General features: G+C 42.3%; 3 protein-coding genes across 6 annotated transcripts; 2 read left to right on the forward strand and 1 right to left on the reverse strand.

Annotated features, from left to right (window-relative positions):
• Window positions 1-1,719: 1,719 nt before the first annotated feature.
• Window positions 1,720-4,999, reverse strand: Cryab (crystallin alpha B). The gene is made up of 3 exons (XM_026392605.2): window positions 4,722-4,999; window positions 3,520-3,642; window positions 1,720-2,062 (listed from the first exon to the last, which is right to left on the reverse strand). The coding sequence occupies exons 1-3, from the start codon at window positions 4,920-4,922 to the stop codon at window positions 1,859-1,861; spliced, it is 528 nt and encodes a 175-aa protein (XP_026248390.1). The 5' UTR covers window positions 4,923-4,999; the 3' UTR covers window positions 1,720-1,858.
• Window positions 5,000-5,829: 830 nt separating this feature from the next.
• On the forward strand, window positions 5,830-7,201 carry Hspb2 (heat shock protein family B (small) member 2). Of its 3 annotated transcripts, none has more exons than XM_077796905.1 (2): window positions 5,830-6,057; window positions 6,707-7,201. In XM_077796905.1, the coding sequence occupies exons 1-2, from the start codon at window positions 5,985-5,987 to the stop codon at window positions 6,997-6,999; spliced, it is 366 nt and encodes a 121-aa protein (XP_077653031.1). In that variant the 5' UTR covers window positions 5,830-5,984; the 3' UTR covers window positions 7,000-7,201. The 3 variants fall into 3 exon arrangements, with proteins under 3 accessions (XP_077653031.1, XP_026248389.1, XP_026248388.1); XM_026392604.2 differs by having other exon boundaries at window positions 5,833-6,057; window positions 6,545-7,201; XM_026392603.2 differs by having other exon boundaries at window positions 5,840-6,078; window positions 6,545-7,201.
• On the forward strand, window positions 6,988-19,251 carry C4H11orf52 (chromosome 4 C11orf52 homolog). 2 transcript variants are annotated; one of them, XM_026392606.2, is made up of 4 exons: window positions 6,988-7,074; window positions 11,669-11,791; window positions 18,047-18,108; window positions 18,339-19,251. In XM_026392606.2, exons 2-4 carry the CDS (start codon window positions 11,704-11,706, stop codon window positions 18,585-18,587), a joined length of 399 nt encoding a protein of 132 aa, XP_026248391.1. In that variant the 5' UTR covers window positions 6,988-7,074; window positions 11,669-11,703; the 3' UTR covers window positions 18,588-19,251. The 2 variants fall into 2 exon arrangements, with proteins under 2 accessions (XP_026248391.1, XP_077653032.1); XM_077796906.1 differs by lacking the exons at window positions 6,988-7,074; window positions 18,339-19,251 and adding exons at window positions 16,173-16,271; window positions 17,021-17,058 and having other exon boundaries at window positions 11,704-11,791; window positions 18,047-18,100.
• Window positions 19,252-21,117: the final 1,866 nt, after the last annotated feature.

Raw genomic sequence — 21,117 nt, forward strand, 5'->3', positions numbered from 1 at the left:
TTTTCCATTTTGGTCCCTACTGATCCATCACTATATTGCCCCTAGAGTAGAAGTTTTAAAATTTTAAGTTGATTATGGCATTCACTTTGCTAAGCTCCTTCATTGGCTTTTTTAGCCTTCAAAATAAATACCAAACTAATTAGCAGAACCTCTTTCTTTCTTGCCAAATTTCCCATATACCACCTCATATATCCAGTGCTCCAGCCAAGCCTAAATGCCTGAGCACTTCCTGCTGTTCTTTCTTCCTATATATATCTCCCCTCTGCATATTGCTAAGTTCTATATAATGTTAATAATTCAGTCAAAGGGGATGGAGGTGTTACATTCTAAATCAGTGTTAGAATGCATGCTTAGCATACATAGGGCCCTGGATTCAATCCCAGCACACACACAAAAAAAAAAAAAAAAGAAAGAAAGAAAGAATTTGTCAGATACATAAAAGATGTCTATAATCAAAAAGACAGAAAATAAAAAATATTTATGTGGAAATGGAGGAATTGGAATCTTCATACCCAGTTAATGGAAATATAAAATGATGCAGCTATTGTGAAAACAGTTGGCAGTTCCTCAAAAAGTTAAACATAGGAGCTGGGGCTGGGGATCAGTGGTAGAGTGCTGGCATGCACGAGGTAATGGATTCAATCCTCACTCCCACATAAAAATAAAATAAAGGTATTGTGTCCATATACAACTAAAATAAATAAATAAATAAATATATATATATAAATATATATATATATATATGTGTGTGTGTGTGTGTGTGTGTGTGTGTGTTAAAAAAATGGAAATCAGCTGAAGTTGGTAAAAAATAAGAGTGGTCTTACTAAACATTTATTCCAGATAACCTATAGCAGGGCTATTTTTCAAAATCAGAAGTGAATCAGAAGTCTTGTTTAGATTCACAAAAGTGAAATGAAGAGGTTTGTGGGTGTATTTGGGGTCAGGAGAAGTGTTTTATTTCTATTTTTTGATAGAGTAGAATTTCTTTGTTTAAGCTAAACAATAGAAATACATATATATCAGTAATTAATTGTAATTCTAAAATTTAACCTTTTGTGGTAAATCACTGAATATTTTGCAGCCTTACTTTAGGCGTTTGCTTGATAATTTAGACTATACTTGATGGCTTGTTGGGTGTTGAATCAGCTAAAGACACCGCTTATCGGTAGAAAAATATCAAATAACATTAGGGTCACCTAATTGATGTAATTAATTTCAGAAATGCACTAGGTCTTTTGTGTGTTGTTAGCCAGAGTTCATTCATTGAAATTGAGAGCTACAATCTCAAAGAGGAAAGAGAGAAGAGCTGATATTCCTCCAGTTTTCTCAGGGGCTTCACATTATTTATTTATTTATTTTAGATGTAGTTGGACACAATACCTTTTATTTTATTTTATTTTATTTTTACGTAGTGCTGAGGATCGAACCCAGCGTCTCGAACATGCTAGACAAGTGCTCTACCACTGAGCCCTTCACATAATTTTTCTCCTTAATTTACTCTTTACTATACAAATCAGTACCCATCTTATAAGTGGAAGGCCTGAAGACTGAGAAAATAAAGTGACTTGCCTAAATTTTTGTCATTAGTTAAGTGGTGGAAACCAGTCATTCTGACTCTTAAATACTTGGAACCCCCCAAATCATATGATGATTAAAATGAATCTGCTGTATTTGTGTGTTTATTTAAAACCATATAAAATATTCAAAACAAAACTGCTATCTGTTGCTGAATGATATTTTATTAGCTTAAAAATTTGGGCCTGCCCTTAGCATTAATAAGCTTCAGCAGTAGTCACAAGATTTTCATTCACTGGTAAGGAAACTTTCTTATTTTAAAAAATGCGATTAGGAAGGGCATCTACTTCTTGGGAGCTGCAGTGACAGCAGGCTTCTCTTCACGAGTGATGGGAATGGTACGCTCAGGGCCAGAGGCCTGTTTCCTTGGTCCATTCACAGTGAGGACTCCATCAGATGACAGGGATGAAGTAATAGTGAGAGGATCCACATCAGCTGGGATTCGGTATTTCCTGTGGAACTCCCTGGAGATGAAACCGTGTTCATCCTAATCCATGAGAAGAAAGAAAGAAGCAAAGAAGTAAAAAGAAGAAATAATATCACTTGCCCAAAACTCAGATATCTCATTCCCCTTAGGGGAGACCAAAAGCCATAACAACATGAGAGAATAATAACAACTTTTCAGGTTTGTGGCTAGGATAAGGTTGCCTAGAGGGTCACTCCTACAAGTATTTACTCACACTTAAATATTTTTAAACCAGAGCTTGTTAAGAAACCTGCAACAGCCTCAAACTAGTTCTTTATAACACTGAAGCACTGTTTAGGGGTATTTTACAAAGGTTTAGATTAATGTTGGCTAGACCTACAAAATTTGGAATCTCATTCTGACATTGAGAATCTGAGTCCCTGAGGAAACCCAGAAATTGTCCAGACTCTTCAGGAATGTTCCAGATACACAGGACTGCTGCTTAAAAACAACAACAAAAAACAACTCCATGGAGACTGACCCAGTCTGAAATCACATGAGCAAAACTGAAACAGCCTGAGGACATTAAATTATACAAATTTTGAAAAGGTTCTGAGTTATCATTAATTGCTCAGAAGCAATTTTTAAATTTTCAGGAAGTCATGGAAAACCATTGCATGTTTCAGAATCCCCCTGCAAGAGTTATTGACCCTAAACAGGCATGGTGGCACATGCCTACAATCCCAGCTAGTAGGGAGACTGAGGCAGGAGGATTACAAATTCAAGGCCAGCCAGCCTGGACAATTTAGCAAGACATTGTCTCAAATTAAAAAAAAAAAAAAAATTAAAGACCTGGAGACTACCTCAGTGGTAGATTACCCCCTGGGTTCAATCTCCAGTGATAAAATAGAAAAATCAAACAGTTGACTTGTAAACTTTATGCCTGCTGAATCTCAAACATCTATCTAAATAAACTTTCAATTAACTGATTTCCTCATCCACCTACAAAGGATTAGGTGCTGATAAGCTTTGAAAAGTAGGCAAACCAAGTAGTTTAACATTCAGATGGGCTTAAGAGAAATGAATTCCTGAACATCTAAAAGAAAAGTCACAAACTCCAGTGCCTTCAGGGTGAATGTAGTTTATGTAATTATGAAAAGCAGCCAAGTGTCAAGACAACACTATGCCTAAGGCAATGGTTCTCAGTCTTGGCTATAGATTAAAATTACCCAGGGAACTTTAAGAAATGCTGATTCCTGAATTACACCCCCTAAAAATTCTGATTTAATTAGTCTGGGGTATGCCTGAACCTTGGAATTTAAAAAAAATTCTCATGATCCTAATGCAGCCAAGGTTGAAAACCCCTGGCTTAAATGGAAAGTGAACATCCTATCCAAAGCAATCAGAACAACAAAGGCCATTTCTCTGGGCAAACAAAACAAGTTTATCCCTAATTTAGTTTTCTAGTCTCAGAGGCTGATGGCAGTACCTGGTGTACAGGATACACTGAATGAGCATAAGGAAAAAAAACTCCATACCTGGCGCTCTTCATGCTTGCCATGCACCTCAATCACATCTCCCAGCACCTTGACCTTGAGTTCCTCTGGGGAGAAGTGCTTCACATCCAGGTTGACAGAGAACCTGTCCTTCTCCATACGCATCTAGAAACAGCAAGGGAAGTGAGTAAGGAAGAGAAAAGATGGCAAGAATGTTGATTACACTGGTGCAGTCTCATCATTCTGCAGACTTGCTTTCTATCTAGGTATTTCATCTTCCTCTTGTGAATTAAAAATAACTTTTGAATAAACATGGCTCTCTGGCTCAGGGTAGCCACCACAGTGGTACCCAAGGCCTACTTCTTGGCCACAGGCCCAAACTTTATTTAGGTACACAGGAAAGAATACTAACCACCCAGGAGACCAGTCACAAGGATGGATGTGGGCCTGGCTTTTGCTGCCTTGCTGACCCAGTGCCTGGCTTTGTCATTTGTCTATGAGACAAAGGCCCCTTCTTTTTGCTCAGTTCTCTGCCAAATTTCCCACCCACTCAATCTGGAATGTTCTGTGGATCCTGCCTGTCCTTTCAAAGCCCTTGCCCACTCAGCTGCTGTTTACTCACACTTAAATATTTTTAAACCAGAGCTTATCTATGATAGCCTCTGTTCACCACATTTTCCCACCCTCTTAGGATAAAAGGGGGTCCTAAGACTGGACCCTGGTTATTTCCATGTAAGGGTTGGCTGCAGGCCACTGCCCTGCCACAGCCCTAAGGCACCTGGAAAATCATAAAGAGAGAACAGAATGAAAGAAAACAATTAACTGTTATCTCCAGCTCCACTCAGTGGGGATGAAGAGCTTAGGATGAGATAGGTCTCCCTGGGCTCTAGAACTTCATAATAAAATCTGCTAGGAGTATGAGATATTAGCAGAGTTGAGCAAAGGAGTTTGAAGACAGCTTTTTCCTTGTAGATCATTATAAATCAAACCAAAAAGGTTATCCTGCTTAAAAGGGAACAGAGGATGATCTTCACTGTGTATTTTTTTTTTAAATGTAATAAATAGGATACAGAGGAGCATCAAATAGAAACAGGTGCCTGGGGGAAGGAAGCATTACTAACCCCACTTTTTTTCAATTCTGGACACATGTGCCTAAATGGCTTAGGCAGGGGGAAAAAAAGAAAAATAGAGAATATTCAGGAGATTCCAGGAAGGGCTCCTGTCCTGGCAAAGGGGAGACTCACCTCTGAGAGTCCAGTGTCAATCCAGCTGGGTGCCCGCAAGAAGGAGGGTGGCCGAAGGTAGAAGGGGCTCAGGGAAGTGGATGTTGAGAAGAGGTCAGACTCCAACAGGTGCTCTCCGAAGAACTGGTCAAAGAGGCGGCTGGGAGAGTGGAAAGGAAAGAAGGGGCGCCGGATCCAGGGATGGTGAATGGCGATGTCCATGGCTGCTAAGTGAATGCAGGGGTCAGCTGGCTAGTCAGCTCCTTCAGCTGCAGCTACAGCCAGCCCCTTATATATGCAGTCTTGTGAAGCTTCTGGAATGGTGATGTCAGGGGTTTTATTATCCCAGCTCACCGCCAGTTCATGGAGACTTGTGATGGGGATTTGGCAGTGTGACACATACCCGGTACTCACTGAGCTAAGAAAAGAGAAACACAAACACGTCTGAGCTGGCCAGTGACTTGTCATGGTCTTGTTTCACTGGATTTCTGTCCACACCCAGTGGCACCCACCCCCATCCTCTGTTCTCTAGATCTGGACAGAATCAGGAATCCCAAGCAGGCGCTGGCCGGCCCCTCCTCCTCCCTTCCAGTACTGCATGCCAGGGGAATTGAGCCAGCAACTATCTTGGGCCTGGGCAGGGACTGGAATCTTCCTAGGCTGGGCCCCAGGGACATTAACTCTTTGTGGGTCCCTGGGGGAGAGAAGTGAATGCCAATATGTCAGTAGCAAGCATATACTGGGTGCCCTGGGTTGACCTGGTTTCAGGAGAAGACCCTGACAATCTGGGCAGTGCTCCCAAAAAAGGGCAGTAAAGTTTCTCATAACTTTTATGCTGTGGGGCTGGCATAACATTAAATCCAGAGTGTTTATTAAGCATCATGCATGTTGCTTAAGCCTGAGGAGAAAAGGTGATGTGGAATGTGCAAACTGTTGATGAAGCTAGGCCCCTCAGCTAGGTGAGGGTCTCAGCTAGCACCAGCTCCCCTCCCCAGCTCACTCCAGGGTCAGGACTCCCAGCTGTCCTCTCAGGCCCCCTACGACAGCTGAAGCCTGTGCAGAGGAGGGGACTGGGGGTCTGGGTCAGGCGGCGTTGGTCACACCCTCATCACTGCACTGGGGCCCCTGCTCCCTGCCCTCCCCGCAGAGGCTCCGCACTATTTTGGGTGGTGTAGACCCCGCCTCCGCCTCCGACTGAGCTCTAGCTCTCCGGGCAGCTGGAGGGGTCGCGTTGCGCCTGTTGGGGCCGCACCACAGAGCAGGACTGCTGCAGTGACTGCCGCCATGTCGGGCCGCTCAGTGCCACATGCCCACCCGGCCACCGCCGAGTACGAATTTGCCAACCCCAGCCGCCTGGGTGAGCAGCGCTTTGGCGAAGGTATGGGCCGGTCGCCACCCCAGTGCCTCCCACCCCCACTTCCCGATATTCTGGGCTGACCTCCCAAAGTTACTGGCTTCCACCCCACTTCAGGCTTAACTGAACTCCTGGGGCAAGCCATCTCCCACTCAGACTCCCCGCTCACCCCCCTCAACCAGGACTCTCTTCCCTCCCTACTGACCTCAGGACAGACATGGGGCCTTGCAGTGCTTGATACCTGCATCTTTCCTTTCTGTGTGCGCTTTCCTGAGTCCCTTCTACCCACCAAATCCTGGCTTGGCTTCCCTACTCCACTGCAGTTTCATTTCCTTTCAACATCTTCCCAGCTGCCTGCCTGGTTCCCCTTCCCTACTTTTGACTCCCCCTCCGGCTCTTCCCATTCCTGCATCTCATGATCTCTCATTTCACCCTTGTGCCCACCTTATTCTCCCTCATCCTGCCTCTTGCCTTCTCTCTCTGCCCTCAGGCCTACTTCCAGAAGAGATCCTGACCCCCACCCTCTACCATGGCTACTATGTCCGGCCTCGGGCCACCCAAGCTGGGGAGGGCAGCAGGGCAGGGGCCTCTGAGCTCAGGCTCAGTGAGGGCAAGTTCCAGGCATTTCTGGATGTGAGCCACTTTACCCCAGATGAGGTGACCGTGAGGACTGTGGACAACCTACTGGAGGTGTCTGCCAAGCACCCCCAGCGCCTGGACCGCCACGGCTTTGTGTCTCGAGAGTTCTGCCGCACCTATGTTCTACCTGCTGATGTTGACCCCTGGCGTGTCAAAGCTGCTCTCTCCCATGATGGCATCCTTAACCTGGAGGCACCACGAGGTGGCCGTCATTTGGACACAGAGGTCAATGAGGTCTACATCTCCCTGCTCTCTGCACCTCCTGATCCAGAGGAAGAGGAGGAAGCAGCCAGAGTTGAGTCCTGACTGCCATAGACCCAGCACCCAGCAAGTCCCTTCTACTTCCCGAAGTGATTTGAGCAGCTGCCCACCACCCCAGAGGTAGCAGCATCCTTGGGGGAAGGGAAAGGTGCATGGTCCACAGTGTATGGTTTGGTCTTTTGGGGACGTGTTATAGCATTTGGTTTAGTTCTGGGTGGAACTGAATAAACCCAAATCTTGGGGCCTCGTTTGTGCTGCTCAGTATTCTGTGGCCTGGAAAATGGGATGGGTGAGAAGGAGGAGATCATAGCCAGCTAGACAAAAAGGTCCTGTTATATGTGCTCAACGTCACAGTACCCTGAGCTCACACTTAGATGCTGAGATCACTGCCGGAAGCTAACACTGGCTCCAGATCAAATTCCTAATCATAATTTTCTCACAATGCAACAAAAGAGAGAGTGATCCTGGGAGGGAAAAGGGATATGCCATCCAAACAGCCCAGAGGGCACTGTCTGAGCTGGTGATTAGAGACACAAAAACAAGGGTCTCCAGACTGTCTGGCCCTTTTTGGGTAGGGGTTGGGAAAATGATTTTTGGCTGGGGAGAGTTGCCTAAAGCCCTGGAGTGAATGCTTTGTTTTTCCATACTAAGGTCTGTCCTCTGAAATGGTTTCTGATTCTGATGGTCTGAGTATGCATACATGGGCACAAAAGCCTCCACCGTTGTCACTGAACCCCACAGCCTCCTCATCCTCTGTACAAGGGAGGCCCATGTGAAGAAGCATTGTCTCAAAAAGAGGAATTATTGCATCACTTCACCTAATCCAAGACTAAATGCAGGGATCTAGGTCTCTGACTGTGTTGGTGGTTAGCAGGGAAGCGTCCCTTGTAAGTAAGGTCTTAAGGCTATGGGGATGGTGTGTTCAGGAAAGCCTGGGGGTCTATCCCCATACCTACTCTTTAATCAAGAGGTTGTGCATGTCTATGATTTGGGGAACATTAGAAGATTTCCTTGCCCCAGAGTGTATTTTTTCCAGATGGTGGTAGACACCTGAAATTCTTCCATTTAAGTGATTTTTCTTGACTTTTGGGGGTAACAGACTGATTTGAAAATCTGATGAAACCGTAGATACTCTTCCAGAAAAAAGCACATGCTCCCAAATTTGACAATACTGTTTGAATAGTTTCACAAAATTTGGGGATCCATTCATACCCCTTTTAAGGATTGTGGATCCCCAGGATAAGAATCCTCACTTAAAGAATTCAATTATTGATTAAAGGACTGTCTTCCATTAAAGATCAAAATGCAATTAGAAGAAATAATATTATGTTCAACTGTTCATTCATCCATCGATCCATTCGTTCACTCAACAAATATTTATGAAACTCCAAGTAATGCACTATGGGGGATATACATTATAAATATGAATTATAAAAATGAAAATCTTTCTTATATACTCAGAAATCTTACCATGTAGTTGAAAAGAATAAAAAAAGAATTCTAGGGCTGGGGTTGTGACTCAGCAGTAGAGAACTCGCCTAGCACGCGTGAGGCCCTGGGTTCGATCCTTAGCACCACGTATAAATAAATAAATAAAATAAAAGGTATTGTGTCCAACTACAACTAAAAAAAAAAAAATTAAAAAAAAAAAGAATTCTACTCAGACTTCAACCAGAATACCTTCATATTATTCTGTTATTTATTTATTTGGGGACTGAAGATTGAACCCAGGGCCTTATGCCCATTAAGTATGAATGCATATAAACTCCACTATTACATATAATTATAATGCACCAAAAATATTTTTAAAAAAGAATGAACTCTACCACCAAGCTACATTCTCAGCTTTTGAGCTCTGCCTAAAGAAAAGGATTTCTTAAAAGAAAAAATTTAAAGTTATTAATCAACTTCTGGGATTTTTTTTCCCTTTTTCTTTTCTCATTATTGAAGATTGAACCCACTTCAGGCTTAACTGAAATCCATCTCCCACTCAGACTCCCCACTCACCCCCACTCAACCAGGGCTCTCTCTCTTTCCTACTGACCTCAGGACAGACATGAGGCCCTTACCCAATATGCAAGGTAAGCATATATTGGGTAAACACCCTACCACTAAGTTACATCATTAGTCCTTTATATATTTTTTAAATATTTATTTTTTAGTTATAGTTGGACACAATACCTTTATTTTATTTACTTATTTTTATGTGGTGCTGAGGATTGAACCCAGGGCCTCACACATATTAGGCGAGTGCTCTGCCGCTGAGCCACAACCCCAGCCGTAGCCCTTTATATTTTTATTTTATTTTGTGACAGTCTCCCTAAGTTGTCTGGGCTAGTCTCAAACTGGCCATCCTCCTGGAGTTGCTGGGATTATAGATGTATACCACCATGTCCAGCTTCTGGGGCAATTTGAATGACAGAGAACTTAGAACTTCATCAAGTAGCCCACTCCATTTTCTTTTAGGACATAACTTATAAATTCTTCCTTCTGTTCCAAAATCTGCATTTGAGTAACTTCTGTCCATTGGTCTGTTTATGTCCAGAAAACAAATGCAATTATCTTTCACTTGAAAGTCCTTCAAATATTTAAATGTAAATCATATTGCTTTTTTTATGCATCCCTTTTCTGGGAAATTGTGCCTAGTTCTTTCAGCTATGCGTTATAGAACTTTCCATACCACATACTACACAGATTTCTTTTGAACACACTGCCATTTGACAGTGTAACTTGAAATTCAATATACAGACCTAAAATTATTATTCCAAGCATGGATTGACTAGTATACTAGAGATTTCAGTAGAATAATCAATAACCTTATTTATCACTCTACATTCCTATTAATATTGCTTAAAACACATCAGGTTTTCTGCCACAAATGCACTGTATGGAGTTTCTGGATATCTAAAAATCCTTTAGGTGAGTTCCTGTAAATTATAGAAGAGGTTGTTGGAAAGGGACCAAATTATGGAAAGCTTCCATAACTGGAATTCTAAAACGGTTGCCCTGGCATCCTCCTGCAATACCAGATACTTGGAAGGCTAAGGCAGGAGGATCATAAATTCAAGACCAGTCTGGACAACTCAGCAAGACCCTGTCTCAAAATAAATTAAAAGAGCTGGGGGTGTATCACAGTTGTAGAGCACCCATGGGTTCAATCCCCAGAATCTGAAAAAAAAAAAAAAAAACAAGATGCTGGAATTCTATCACGTAGGTAACAGGAAATTACTGATAGTGTTTGTTTGTTTGTTGTTGTCATTGTTTTTTAGTTGTTGATAAACAGAATGCCTTTATTTTATTTACTTTTATGAGATATTGAGGATTGAACCCAGAGTCTCACGCATGCTAAGCAAGCACTCTGCCACTGAGCTACAATCCCAGCCCTACTGATAGCTTTTGACTGGGGGGAGATGAGCAGGTAACAGGATGAAAAGAACACAGTTAATGGTAGACTACAAAATGGTCTGCAGGGCAGGAGCATGTGCAAAGATTGGGGCACAGGTAATAATATAATTACCGGAGAACAAGAAGCAATAATAATAACAACAGTTAAACCTTACTGAGAGCTTCTCATGTGTCAGGCCTTGAGCTAGTGTTTTACATACATATATCTCATTTAATCTTCACCACAATCCTATGAGGTTGTTATTCTTATCCACATTTTTCTAAGAAGATGGGAAGAAGTTCAGAGTCCAGGGTGCTCTGTGGAGTCCAGAGCTGAGGAAGACACCAAAGATGAGGTGAGAATACTGAAAACAAGATTTGTAGGCTTTATATACTTTTGTAGAGTTCATAATTTCAACAGAGGAATTTGCTTAGCTGCATCCTAGTTGCTGGAAAGTGGGGAATGAGTCTAACTTAGAGACAGAGGCCACAGCTGTGTGAAGATTTTGTAGTCCTGAAACTAGGGATGGGGAAGTTAGTGGTCAAGAAATGCTGAGACGGGGCTGGGGATGTGGCTCAAGCGGTAGCGCGCTCGCCTGGCATGCGTGCGGCCCGGGTTCGATCCTCAGCACCACATACAAGCGAAGATGTTGTGTCTGCCGAGAACTAAGAAAAAATAAATAAATGTTAATATTCTCTCTCTGTCCCCCTCTCACTCTCTTTTAAAAAAAAAAAAATGCTGAGACCATTCCAATCATAGAATCATCTAATTCTATACCAGAAAGTGGATTAGATGATAAATTTATTACCTCTGCTTTACAATCCTGAAAACCTGGTCTCTAAAAGCTTAAGTGATTTGTCCACATTAATTCCAATAGCAAGAGAGAATATAAAAGAAATCCGTTTTCCTAAAATTCAGTTTCCAAGACACTCTAGTATTCAAACCCAGATTCTGGACAGAAATCATAAACAATTGGTACCAATTACCTTGGGAATGAAACTCAAATTTGAGAGGTGTTTGGCAAACATAGGGGAGACTCTACTATGGAGGCTATATTTCAAAGGCAGCGTGATCTAGTGGAAAAACTTTCCTAAGGAAATGCAGAGTCCTTTTCTATCTCAGGTTTCTTTTTTATTTGAAGCTGGAAGCTCAAAGTTCATGGTTTCATTAAAAGAAACCTCAAATCCTGAAGGTGAGATAGCTGTCACCTGGAGCCCTGTATGTTATTCTACTCTTGGCTGGGAACAGTCACCTGGGAATCATTCCAGCAGGTGACTTCCAAAGTCCAACCTGCTAGGTTGAAATCTGACACTGACAGAGACTCCCTAGGAGCTGCCACGGAAAGCTAAACCAGGAACCAGGAAATGCACAAGCCTCTTTATGTTGGAAAACAGCTGTGCTCCCCGGGAGACCATACGCCATGGGAAACCAGCTCTGCTGCAGGGAAAGCTGGTGAGTAGGGTGGAAGGGCAGAGGGTATCTATCATCTCTGTTGGTATATGTGGGGAAACAGAGAGCCTGGAGATAGTGCCTCCCACTGCCACCTTCCTCAGCCTGGTACCTCCTGGTCCCCACACGAGAGCAGCATCTCCTTCCCACTTACTCCTTTCAGGAGACCTTAGAAAAGACAGCAATACCCCACTCCAGTGTCCTTAGCAGGGCTGGACATGGTGAATTGGCATTATTTTTCTTTGTTCTCTTTCTTCCTTTCCCCTTCTCTCCTATCCCTCCTTCCCCAGGTAATAACAATAGTTGTAGCATTTGAGAGCTTTCTATGCCAGGCACTCTACAGTTTCATCTAATTTTCCCAACACTTCTATGAGTAAGTGGTCTTACCCCTCCTCCCACTTTATAGCCAGCCAAAAGCTGAGGCTCAGAGAGGTGAGAAGTTAACTTTCTGGCCCTGTGACATGGCCAGAAGCAGGTAAAGCAAGGTTCCAACCCAAGCCTGCCTGACTTCACAACCCATTCTTCCACCACTAGTAATCACAGATCAAGCAGATCAACTTTAGAAAAATGTCTGTTTAAAAGGGTGAAAGTGGAAGGAGAATATCCATGGAATATAAGAATATAACTTTCATACTTATTTGCTATGTGATCTTAAGCAAATCCTTTAATTTCTCTGTGCAAAATATAGATTAACATAACTCTTATTATTTAGATCACTGTTTTGTTTTGAAGAGCAAAGGATATAGTATATGTAAAAACCTCATACTAAGTTATTTGTGGTATTGTAGCTGTTCTTTTGCAGAATTTTCACCATAAACTCCAAGACGTAATACTGACCACTGTCATTCTGTAGTCAGCACTAATATTAAGGATGTCTTGTTGATTTAAAAAAAAAAAAATCCCTATATTTAAAGAGACAAGCAAGGTACATTGGAAAGCAAATAGGACTTAGGGTCAGTACATTGGATTCAAGTCCTATCGCTACTAATTATTTATTTTCCTTTATTAAACAAATATTTATTGAACATTCTATGTATACTGGGCACAGTGATAGATGCAGAAGACACTAAAAAAAAAAAAAAAGAAAAGAAATTTGATCCTTGCCTTCTTGAATAAGTTACCAAAGTAAAAGGTCTTAGTTGACCCATCTATAAAATGGGAACACAAGTATGTGTCTTCCAGAATGTTGTTATCACTGAAAACAAACAAACAAACAAACAAAACACTCTTTAACATATATAGCAAATTAGAATAAATTTTTAAAATAAATTAATTAATTTAATAAAAAACACTATTTTTTTTAATATTTATTTTTTAGGTGTAGATGGACACAACACAATGCCTTTATTTTCATGTGGTGCTGAGGATCGAACCTGGGTCCTGCCCATGCTAGACAAGCTCTACTGCTGAGCCACAATCCCAGCCCCCAAAAAACACTCTTTAAAATAGTGAGATGTCTATAAAACAGGGCATCTGGTAGACAGAACAGCTTCTAGAGAAGGGGATATAACATCTCATTCACTGCCCATCTTCCCAAGTGTTTATGTTCTTTATTACTGGTTTGTTCATTTCTGATGGTGGTAATTATTGATAGTCATCTTAGCTTCGTTATTGATGCTCATTATAGATAGAAATGTGAGTAGTATCTTACATTCACTATTTTATTTAATCCTTACAGTAGTCCCATGTTTAGATTCTTTCTTTCCTCCCCCTGCCCTCTGCTTTCTCCTCCCTCTCTTCTTCTCCATATTCTTTTTTTTAATATTTATTTATTTTTTTTAGTTTTCGGATACAACATCTTTATTTTATTTTTATGTGGTGCTGAGGATCTCCGCACATACCAGGCTACCGCCCGACCCATCGCTTGAGCCACATCCCCAGCCCCTCCTCCATATTCTTTATTGAACTCAAGGGGGGTCTACTACTGAGTTACAACCCCAGCCCTTTTTATTTTTTATTTTGAGATAGGGTCTCACAAAATTGCTCATGCTGGCCTTTAACTTGGGATCTTCTCTTGCCTAGGCCTCTTGAGTTACTGGGATTACAGATGTGCACCACTGTGCCCAGCCCCATTGATATTTAGATTCTAATATCATCCTCATTAATGCTCAAATAGAAGACTAGAGAAGTTCAAAACCTTCTGAAGTCTTACAGCTAACCTGACCAGTCAGTCTGACTCTAAAACTCATTCTAGAGACACTTTGACAGACTTTCTAACCAGATCTATTTTTGTTCCTATTAAAATATTAATAGGATCAGATAAAAATGGTTCTGTTTCTAGTTATCTCAATAAACCTTCAAAGACTTAATGATACTATGACAAGTGAAGATTTTTATTTTACTTATTTATTTACTTACTTACTGTGGTGCTGGGGATTGAACCAGGGCCCTGCACATGCTAGGCAAGCACTCTACCAACTGAACTATATCCCCAGCCCAAAGATTTTTATTTTAAAATATTCTTTGTTATTGTTGTTTTTTTTTTTTTTTTCAGATTATAAAAGTAATAGTTAAGCTGAGTGTGGTGGTGCATGCCTGTAATCCCAGAGGCTAGGGAGGCAGAGGCAGGAGGATCACAAGTTCAAAGCCAGCTTCAGCAATTTAGTGAGGCCTTAAGCAACTCAGTGAGACCCTGTCTCTAAATAAAATATAGAAAAGGGCTGGGAATGTGGCTCAGTGTTTAAGTACCCCTGGGTTTAATCTCCAGTAAAAAAAAAAAAAAAAAAAAAAAGTAATAAACATTCATTACAGAAAATTTAGAAAGTAACCAAGAAAAGAAAATGAGGGGCTGGGGTTGTGGCTCAGTGGTAGAGCGCTCACCTAGCACGTGTGAGACACTGAGTTTGATCCTCAGCACCACATAAAAATAAATAAAATAAAGGTATTGTGTCCAACTACAACTAAAAAAATATTTAAAAAAAAGAAAATAAAAATCAATTTAAAAATAAATAAAAATCAATAAGGCACCCACTCTCCCCTGAGGTACATCCCCAGCCCTTTTTATTTTTTATTTTGAGACAGGTCTTGCTCAGTTTCCCAAGTTGACCTCAAATTTACTATCATGCCTCAACAGCTGGAGTCCTGGAATTACAGGCATGTGTCACTGTGCCCAGCTTCTTATCTTTTTATTAACTTAATAAAAAGTAAAATTTTCATGCTATTAAGTAAAGTGATTACATGAATTTCCATTGACTGGGGCTGGGGTGTAGTTCAGTGGTAGAGCACTTGCCTAGCATGTGTGAGGCACTGGGTTCGATCCTTAATACTACATAAATAAATAAAATAAAATCATGCTGTCCATCTACAACTATGTAAATAACTTTTTTTTCTTTTTTTAAAGGTAGACTTTTTTAATGTTTAGTTTTTAGTTTTAAGTGGACACAATATCTTTATTTTATTTTTATGTGGTGCTGAGAATCAAACCCAGTGCCTCACGAATGCTAAGCGAGCGTGCTACCACTTCAGCCACATCCCCAGCCCCCCAATTTTTTTCCATTGACTGGATATACCATTTATTTGGTCAGTAACCAAATATTGAACTTCATGGTGTTTTCTATTTTTTGAAATTATAAACAATGCTACAAAGAGTAGCCATATTTGCACACGGAGTATTATTTATTAGGATATAGAATTGCTATATTTAAGGCTTTTCATACTTATTTCCAATTGCATTTTGGAAGGATTGAGCCTACTACAACTGTGAGTGCCCATTTAGTTTCCTGAATTCTGATGTAAAAATAAATTGTCACCTATTAACACTCTGGGTTGTATCCAAGCACTGTGCAATATCCAATTTGGAAAGAGGCTCTGTTTACTAAAATTGGTTAGCCCTAGTCATTTTGTTTGTTTACGTATTTATTTTTGCAGTATTGAGGATTAAATCCAGAGGCACTCTGCCCCTGAGCTTCCTTCTAGCCCCCCCCCCCTTTTTTTGAGTTGGGGTCTCTCTAAGTTTCCCAGACTGCCCTCAAACTTGTCACCTCAGCCTTCCAATTAGCTAGAATTGCAGGTGTCATGTCTTTTGGAATTGATGTTTTTTCTATCCATTTAAATAGAAATAACTAGGAAAGCAGTAAGACAAGGGGCAAGGAATTAGGCGATTCTCTGGCTTCTAGGATAAGACTATTAGTGGGCAGCTGTAACACAAAAAAAACTGAAGCAGTAGAAGAGGAAGTTGAAAGAGAGAAGTTGTTTTTTCTGCTGAACCACTTACTTGTAGCATTTGGATGAAGTGTAACTGCTCTCAACTCAGTAGGCATCAAAACCAAAAATCACACCAAAACCCAGACTTTATCAAAAGTATAAGGAAAAATCCTGATTTTTTCCTACAATAGTACAGTCAACATAATTTAGAAGTCTGTCTCCTCTCTTTCTTTTCAATTAGCAAAAGAAGGAAACTCCCCGGGGAGAGGAGAAATCAGACAGACAAATAGGGTCGGCTGTGGTGAGATTTGGAAATGTACTAGCAAGAAAAAGCATCCGAGTAAGTCCAAAACTATTCAGCCTATTTCCTCAGACAAGTGTTTTTTCTTTGGGTATCAAACCATTGACAACTACATAGACACACTGGCTGCTCTGGGGACTCTAGGGGCTCAGAAATTAATATTAGAGGTCTGTCCTGCAGTGAGGGCAAGCTAGCTGAGTCACTCACCAAATTCAGTGCTCCCTGTGCTGAAGACAAAGTACTCCAAAGGACATTAAAGGTTAAACATCTCTCGCTTTCTGTTAATTAAAAGCAAGGACAGAGAAGCCAGTAGGGAGGTCACTTATTGGAAAAGGACTTTGAGGGGTCCTAACTAATTAGCTCTGACAGCTTTTATGACTCCCAGAATGAAAGTCTCAAGTTGGTAAAGACCCTGAAAAAAAAAAAAATAGTACAGAAGAAGAAGCAAGAGGGTCTCTGGATCCAGGAATATCCCATTATTTGGCAGGTTTCCCTTACCCTCTGCTGGGATTAGCTTGTTAGACAGTCCCAGAATAGCCCTCAAGCCAGCAACATCCCTGGCATGTAGTGCTGGTTGCTTAAAGCTGTATTTTGGGTTTGGTTATGTCAGTTGTACCACTCTACCTTCCAGAACCATCCATCTGGGAGAGGTACCCTTGAGAAATGCTTTCAGGCTGAACCTGGCTCAGGATGAATTTTTAGGGAATGTTACAGAGACCACAGAACAAGTAATGAAAGAAGGGAGGTCAGAGCTCTTGCACATAGGTGATCTGTTTTTCCTATCACAGGAGCTGCCCATCAACTTTCCAGAAGAAAAAGAAAAAAGGTAACTTTGAGGGAAAGCCCTGGATAGAGCAAATTAGAGGAGACAAGACAAATGATATCTTTGGAAAGGGCATAAGGGGTGGGGCTGGGGATATAGCTCAGTTGGTAGAATGTTTGCCTCACATGCACATGGCCCTGGGTTCAATCCCCAGCACCACACACACACACTAAAAAAATAATAATTATAATAAAAAAATAATAAAGGAAAGGGCATAAGGGTAAAAAAGACAAGTGGCCTTGGATGCAAAAAAAGGAAGATAATACACCAAAGAGAATCTTTAATTTGCTGGGTTCAAGAGTAGCCCTGAGTCTGTGGATCTTATTTCTTTTATATTATCTCAGAGTGGCAGGTTGGGGCACCCATTCTTTCATTCATTTAGTAAATATCACGGAGCATTTATATTGAATGTGAGCCACTCTGTGAGGTGGAGGCAGAGAAGCACAAGAAGGGCACGTGGTCTCAGCCCTGGAAGAGCTGAAAATCAAGTTTGAGAGGTAGACGCATGTAAACAAATAATGATAATATTATCTATTTGTGCTGTAATAGATACTCATGTGAAAGATACAGAAAGGAGAAAGAGAGAGACTTGATTGAAAGTGGCCCACTGATGTGACTGAGCACTAACCTACCACATAGTAGTCAGTCTGTTTACTAATTTGTCTGCCCCAGTACTCTCTAAGCTCCCTGAAGCAGTAGAAACCGCCTTCTCATGCTTCTATCCCTAAAACGTGGCACAGAGGCTCAACATATATTTATGAAACTATGTCAGGGGCTGGGGAAAATGAGGATGGAAGATATTATGACCAGATTGTGAAAAAGCCAGATGGTATACCCTGCGAAGGAGTTCAGATGTAGGAACAACAGAAGTGAAAGAATTGGGAATGGAGACAGGAAGGGTAGAAGTCCCCCACAGTAGTTAATTAAAGATCGAAAAGGGCGGTCTCAGCAGAAACAGAGAATGGAGTTAAGTTGGATTTCTTCCCTGCAGGGAGCCAAGCAAGACGCACATTGAAGAAGCAGCAACAACAGCTGCAGCAGAATTGCACAAAGGTAATGACGGGCATCGCCTCTTGGGACTACTCAGACATGGGATCCCAGTACTTATCTTTTTTACCCTGGGACAAACACATCTCAGTCATCTGTAGAATTTGCTGGTTCTGCTTAGCCTCCATTGTCCCTAAGGAGCAAAGTAAAGGGACCTCAGTCTAGTTTGTTCTGCACTGGTGGTGAGGGGCAAAACCAAGCCAAGCATCATCTTTAATTCTGCTAATTCCTTGCAGGACCATGAAATAAGAGGACACATGTATGAGCAGGTGTTACAGCAGCCTAAATCTCAAAAGAGGAATCAAGACCTCAAGTTGGAGGAGAGCAACTTACATTATGCAGACATTCAAGTGAACAGTCTTACCCAACCACGCTCTGCCAGTGAAGTGAAACACTGGTATTTAGAAAATGCTACAGAGTATGCTACCCTTTGCTTCCCCCAGGCCACACCTCGATATGACAGCAAGAATGGTACTCTGGTGTGAGCCTTCGGAGCAAGAACAGTTTCCATCTTTTTACCACTACTCCTGTGGGGAGAATCCACTGCTTTGGGGAATGAGTGGCCCAGGGATGTTGGCCACATTTTAATCTTAAAGAGCTCCAGAGCCCTTTGGAATTATGGATGTCTCCAGCCTCTCTCCTAGGCTTCTTATTTGCCATTGTTAGCTTGGAGTTATGATTAGGTTAGTTATGGGTGAAAGAGTTCCACAAAAAAAAAAAAAAAAAAAAATGGTTAAGTGGACTGTGCAGGAAGGTAGGCCCTTGACCCCTAACATTGCTCTGGCTAGTGCGGAAAAAAAGCAGGCTCACGATGAGCTGATTATGTTAAGTTTTATTTAATGGTATCACTTTTATACACCTTAAACTCCAAAGTTGAAGAGGGGGTGCTCTGGAAAACCATTCTGAGCTTTTGCATACAGCCTCCAGGGCTGGCTTGGGCACTTCCCTCAGTGGCGGCGGGATCAAGGGTCCCACACCTAGGGAGATAAATGGGGGCGTGCGCTGAGGCACGGAAGAAGCTTTCTCCAACCACTGGCCACGGGAACTTCAAGTCACCAAACAGCGTGGAGAAACCCGGAAACTCTTCTTGGCTGAACTGGTAGCTATTGCTCCGTGGAGCGGCTCAATCAATAAACAGCGTGAGGAACAGGCCTGGTCCGTTTTCTGGGGCGGGGTTTTGAAGCGGGTCCCCGCCCAGCATAAAATTCAACCCGTACTAGCACCTGAGCGACCCCATTCTCTGCCTGCGCAGTTGCGGGACTCGGGCGTGGTTTGGCTGAACAGTGGGAGGACTCTCATTGGTTGAAGGAAGGCCCTGGGCGGTGCCGGCAGGACAAGGGTCCAGATTCGCAGGGGGCGTGGCCAGGGGGGACAGCCTGATCAAGGCCTGCGGGGGGTGGTGGTCTGATGGGTTGGGAGGCGGGTACGGGACGGTGGGGGCGGAGTCTGGGTTGGCAGGTGGTAGAGTCCGGGTCCCCGGCGTCCGGAGCGCTGTCTAGCAGGGGCGGGCTCGGGCCGGCTGGAGGCGGGGTCCGGAAGTCGGGGGCGTGGAATCAGGGCCGGACCGGGCCCGCTTGTGCTGGCTGCAGGAGGGCGGAGCTGCGGGGACGCCTCCGTGTTACCATGGCAGCGGTAACGCAGCGGCGACGCCAGAGAAAGCGCAGGCCGAGTCCAGAATGGCTGGGGACCAGGATGCTGAACCAGACATACCGGTACTTTGAAAGGTAGGTGCTAAAAGTGACTGGTAACTGGAAAATATTACCACGAATGAACGTCCAGATCGGGTCGAGCGAGGGGGAGACGGTGGGATGAGAAGAATGAGACGGATTCCTCTCTGAGCCCTGGAGATTCTTAGTGTGCAGTTTCTGTTTTAGACTTCAAGAGTTTAGAGACGAGGGGTATCGCGCTTCCCCTTCTCAGCCTGCACACCTTCCTACCCAAATGTCGCTGACCCTCTGTTGGTCCCTAAGAGGAATTAATCTCTGAAGGTGGGTAAGAGTAGTGAAAATGAAATCCCAGCACAAAAAAGTTGGTAAGAATAGTATCAACCTCAGAGAGTGCTTGTGAGAATTTAAAGGACTAGCAACAGTGTATAATGTTGTCTGCCACTATCATCATCACCATTATTATTTTACTGGCTTGTTCTCCTTGTGCTTTGGTGCAGACCTAGGTAGTGCAAGTAGATTTATACAATGTGGATCAGGGGGCTGCCGCTACTAATTGTTGGAGCAACTCCCTACCCTATTTTCTCTTTTTTACTGGTGCGTTTTAGTTATACATAATGGTGGTATTTGTTGTTACATATCAGTACATGCACCCAGTACAACAATATAATTTGGCTAATATCCCTCCCCAACACTACCTCACAACCCCATGGTCCCTTTTCTCTGTTTCACGATCTCCCTTTGCTTTTTATTCTATCACTCCCCACCTTTGTTTTCCTTTTCCCCCTCTAGCTTCCACATGTGTGAGAAAACATTCAACCCTTGAGGTTCTGAGTTTGGCTTATTTCACTTAAAATAATGATGTCAAGGGGCTGGGTATGTGGCTCAAGCGGTAGGTAGCACGCTCGTCTGGCATGCGTGCGGCCCGGGTTCGATCCTCAGCACCACATACAAACAAAGATGTTGTGTCTGCCAAATACTAAAAAATAAATATTAAAATTCTCTCTCTCTCCCTCTCTCTCACTGTCTCTCACTCTCTCTTTAAAAAAAAATGATGTCAAGTTCCATGAACTTGAAAATGAAATGATTTATTTCATTTTTCTTTATGCCTACCTTATTTTCTATATGTTAGCCTGGGGGTAAAAAAAAATTACCCCTAATTCCAAGGTATACTCTGTAAGCTTAAAGTGCTGTATACACATTTCTACATTAGAATTATACGTTTTGGAGTTAAGGATGAATTCTGGGAATTAAAGAATAAATGCCAAGAAGCAAAGCTTCCAATATTTCTCCTAATTATCTTCAGAATATACATTATGGCCCTTGGCTGATAAGTGAATGAATGAGGGAA

This window comes from Urocitellus parryii, chromosome 4 (assembly GCF_045843805.1).
Source record: "Urocitellus parryii isolate mUroPar1 chromosome 4, mUroPar1.hap1, whole genome shotgun sequence".
Lineage (NCBI taxonomy): Eukaryota > Metazoa > Chordata > Mammalia > Rodentia > Sciuridae > Urocitellus > Urocitellus parryii.

Coding starts and splice junctions, on each gene's coding strand:
- Cryab (XM_026392605.2), bottom strand. CDS start 4,922: ATGGACATCGCCATTCACCATCCCTGGATCCGGCGCCCCTTCTTTCCT. Junction 3,643..4,721: donor TTGACACTGGACTCTCAGAG/GTGAGTCTCCCC, acceptor TGCTGTTTCTAG/ATGCGTATGGAGAAGGACAG. Junction 2,063..3,519: donor GCAAGCATGAAGAGCGCCAG/GTATGGAGTTTT, acceptor CTCATGGATTAG/GATGAACACGGTTTCATCTC.
- Hspb2 (XM_026392603.2), top strand. CDS start 5,985: ATGTCGGGCCGCTCAGTGCCACATGCCCACCCGGCCACCGCCGAGTAC. Junction 6,079..6,544: donor TGAGCAGCGCTTTGGCGAAG/GTATGGGCCGGT, acceptor CTCTGCCCTCAG/GCCTACTTCCAGAAGAGATC.
- C4H11orf52 (XM_026392606.2), top strand. CDS start 11,704: ATGCACAAGCCTCTTTATGTTGGAAAACAGCTGTGCTCCCCGGGAGAC. Junction 11,792..18,046: donor CTCTGCTGCAGGGAAAGCTG/GTGAGTAGGGTG, acceptor TCTTCCCTGCAG/GGAGCCAAGCAAGACGCACA. Junction 18,109..18,338: donor TGCAGCAGAATTGCACAAAG/GTAATGACGGGC, acceptor AATTCCTTGCAG/GACCATGAAATAAGAGGACA.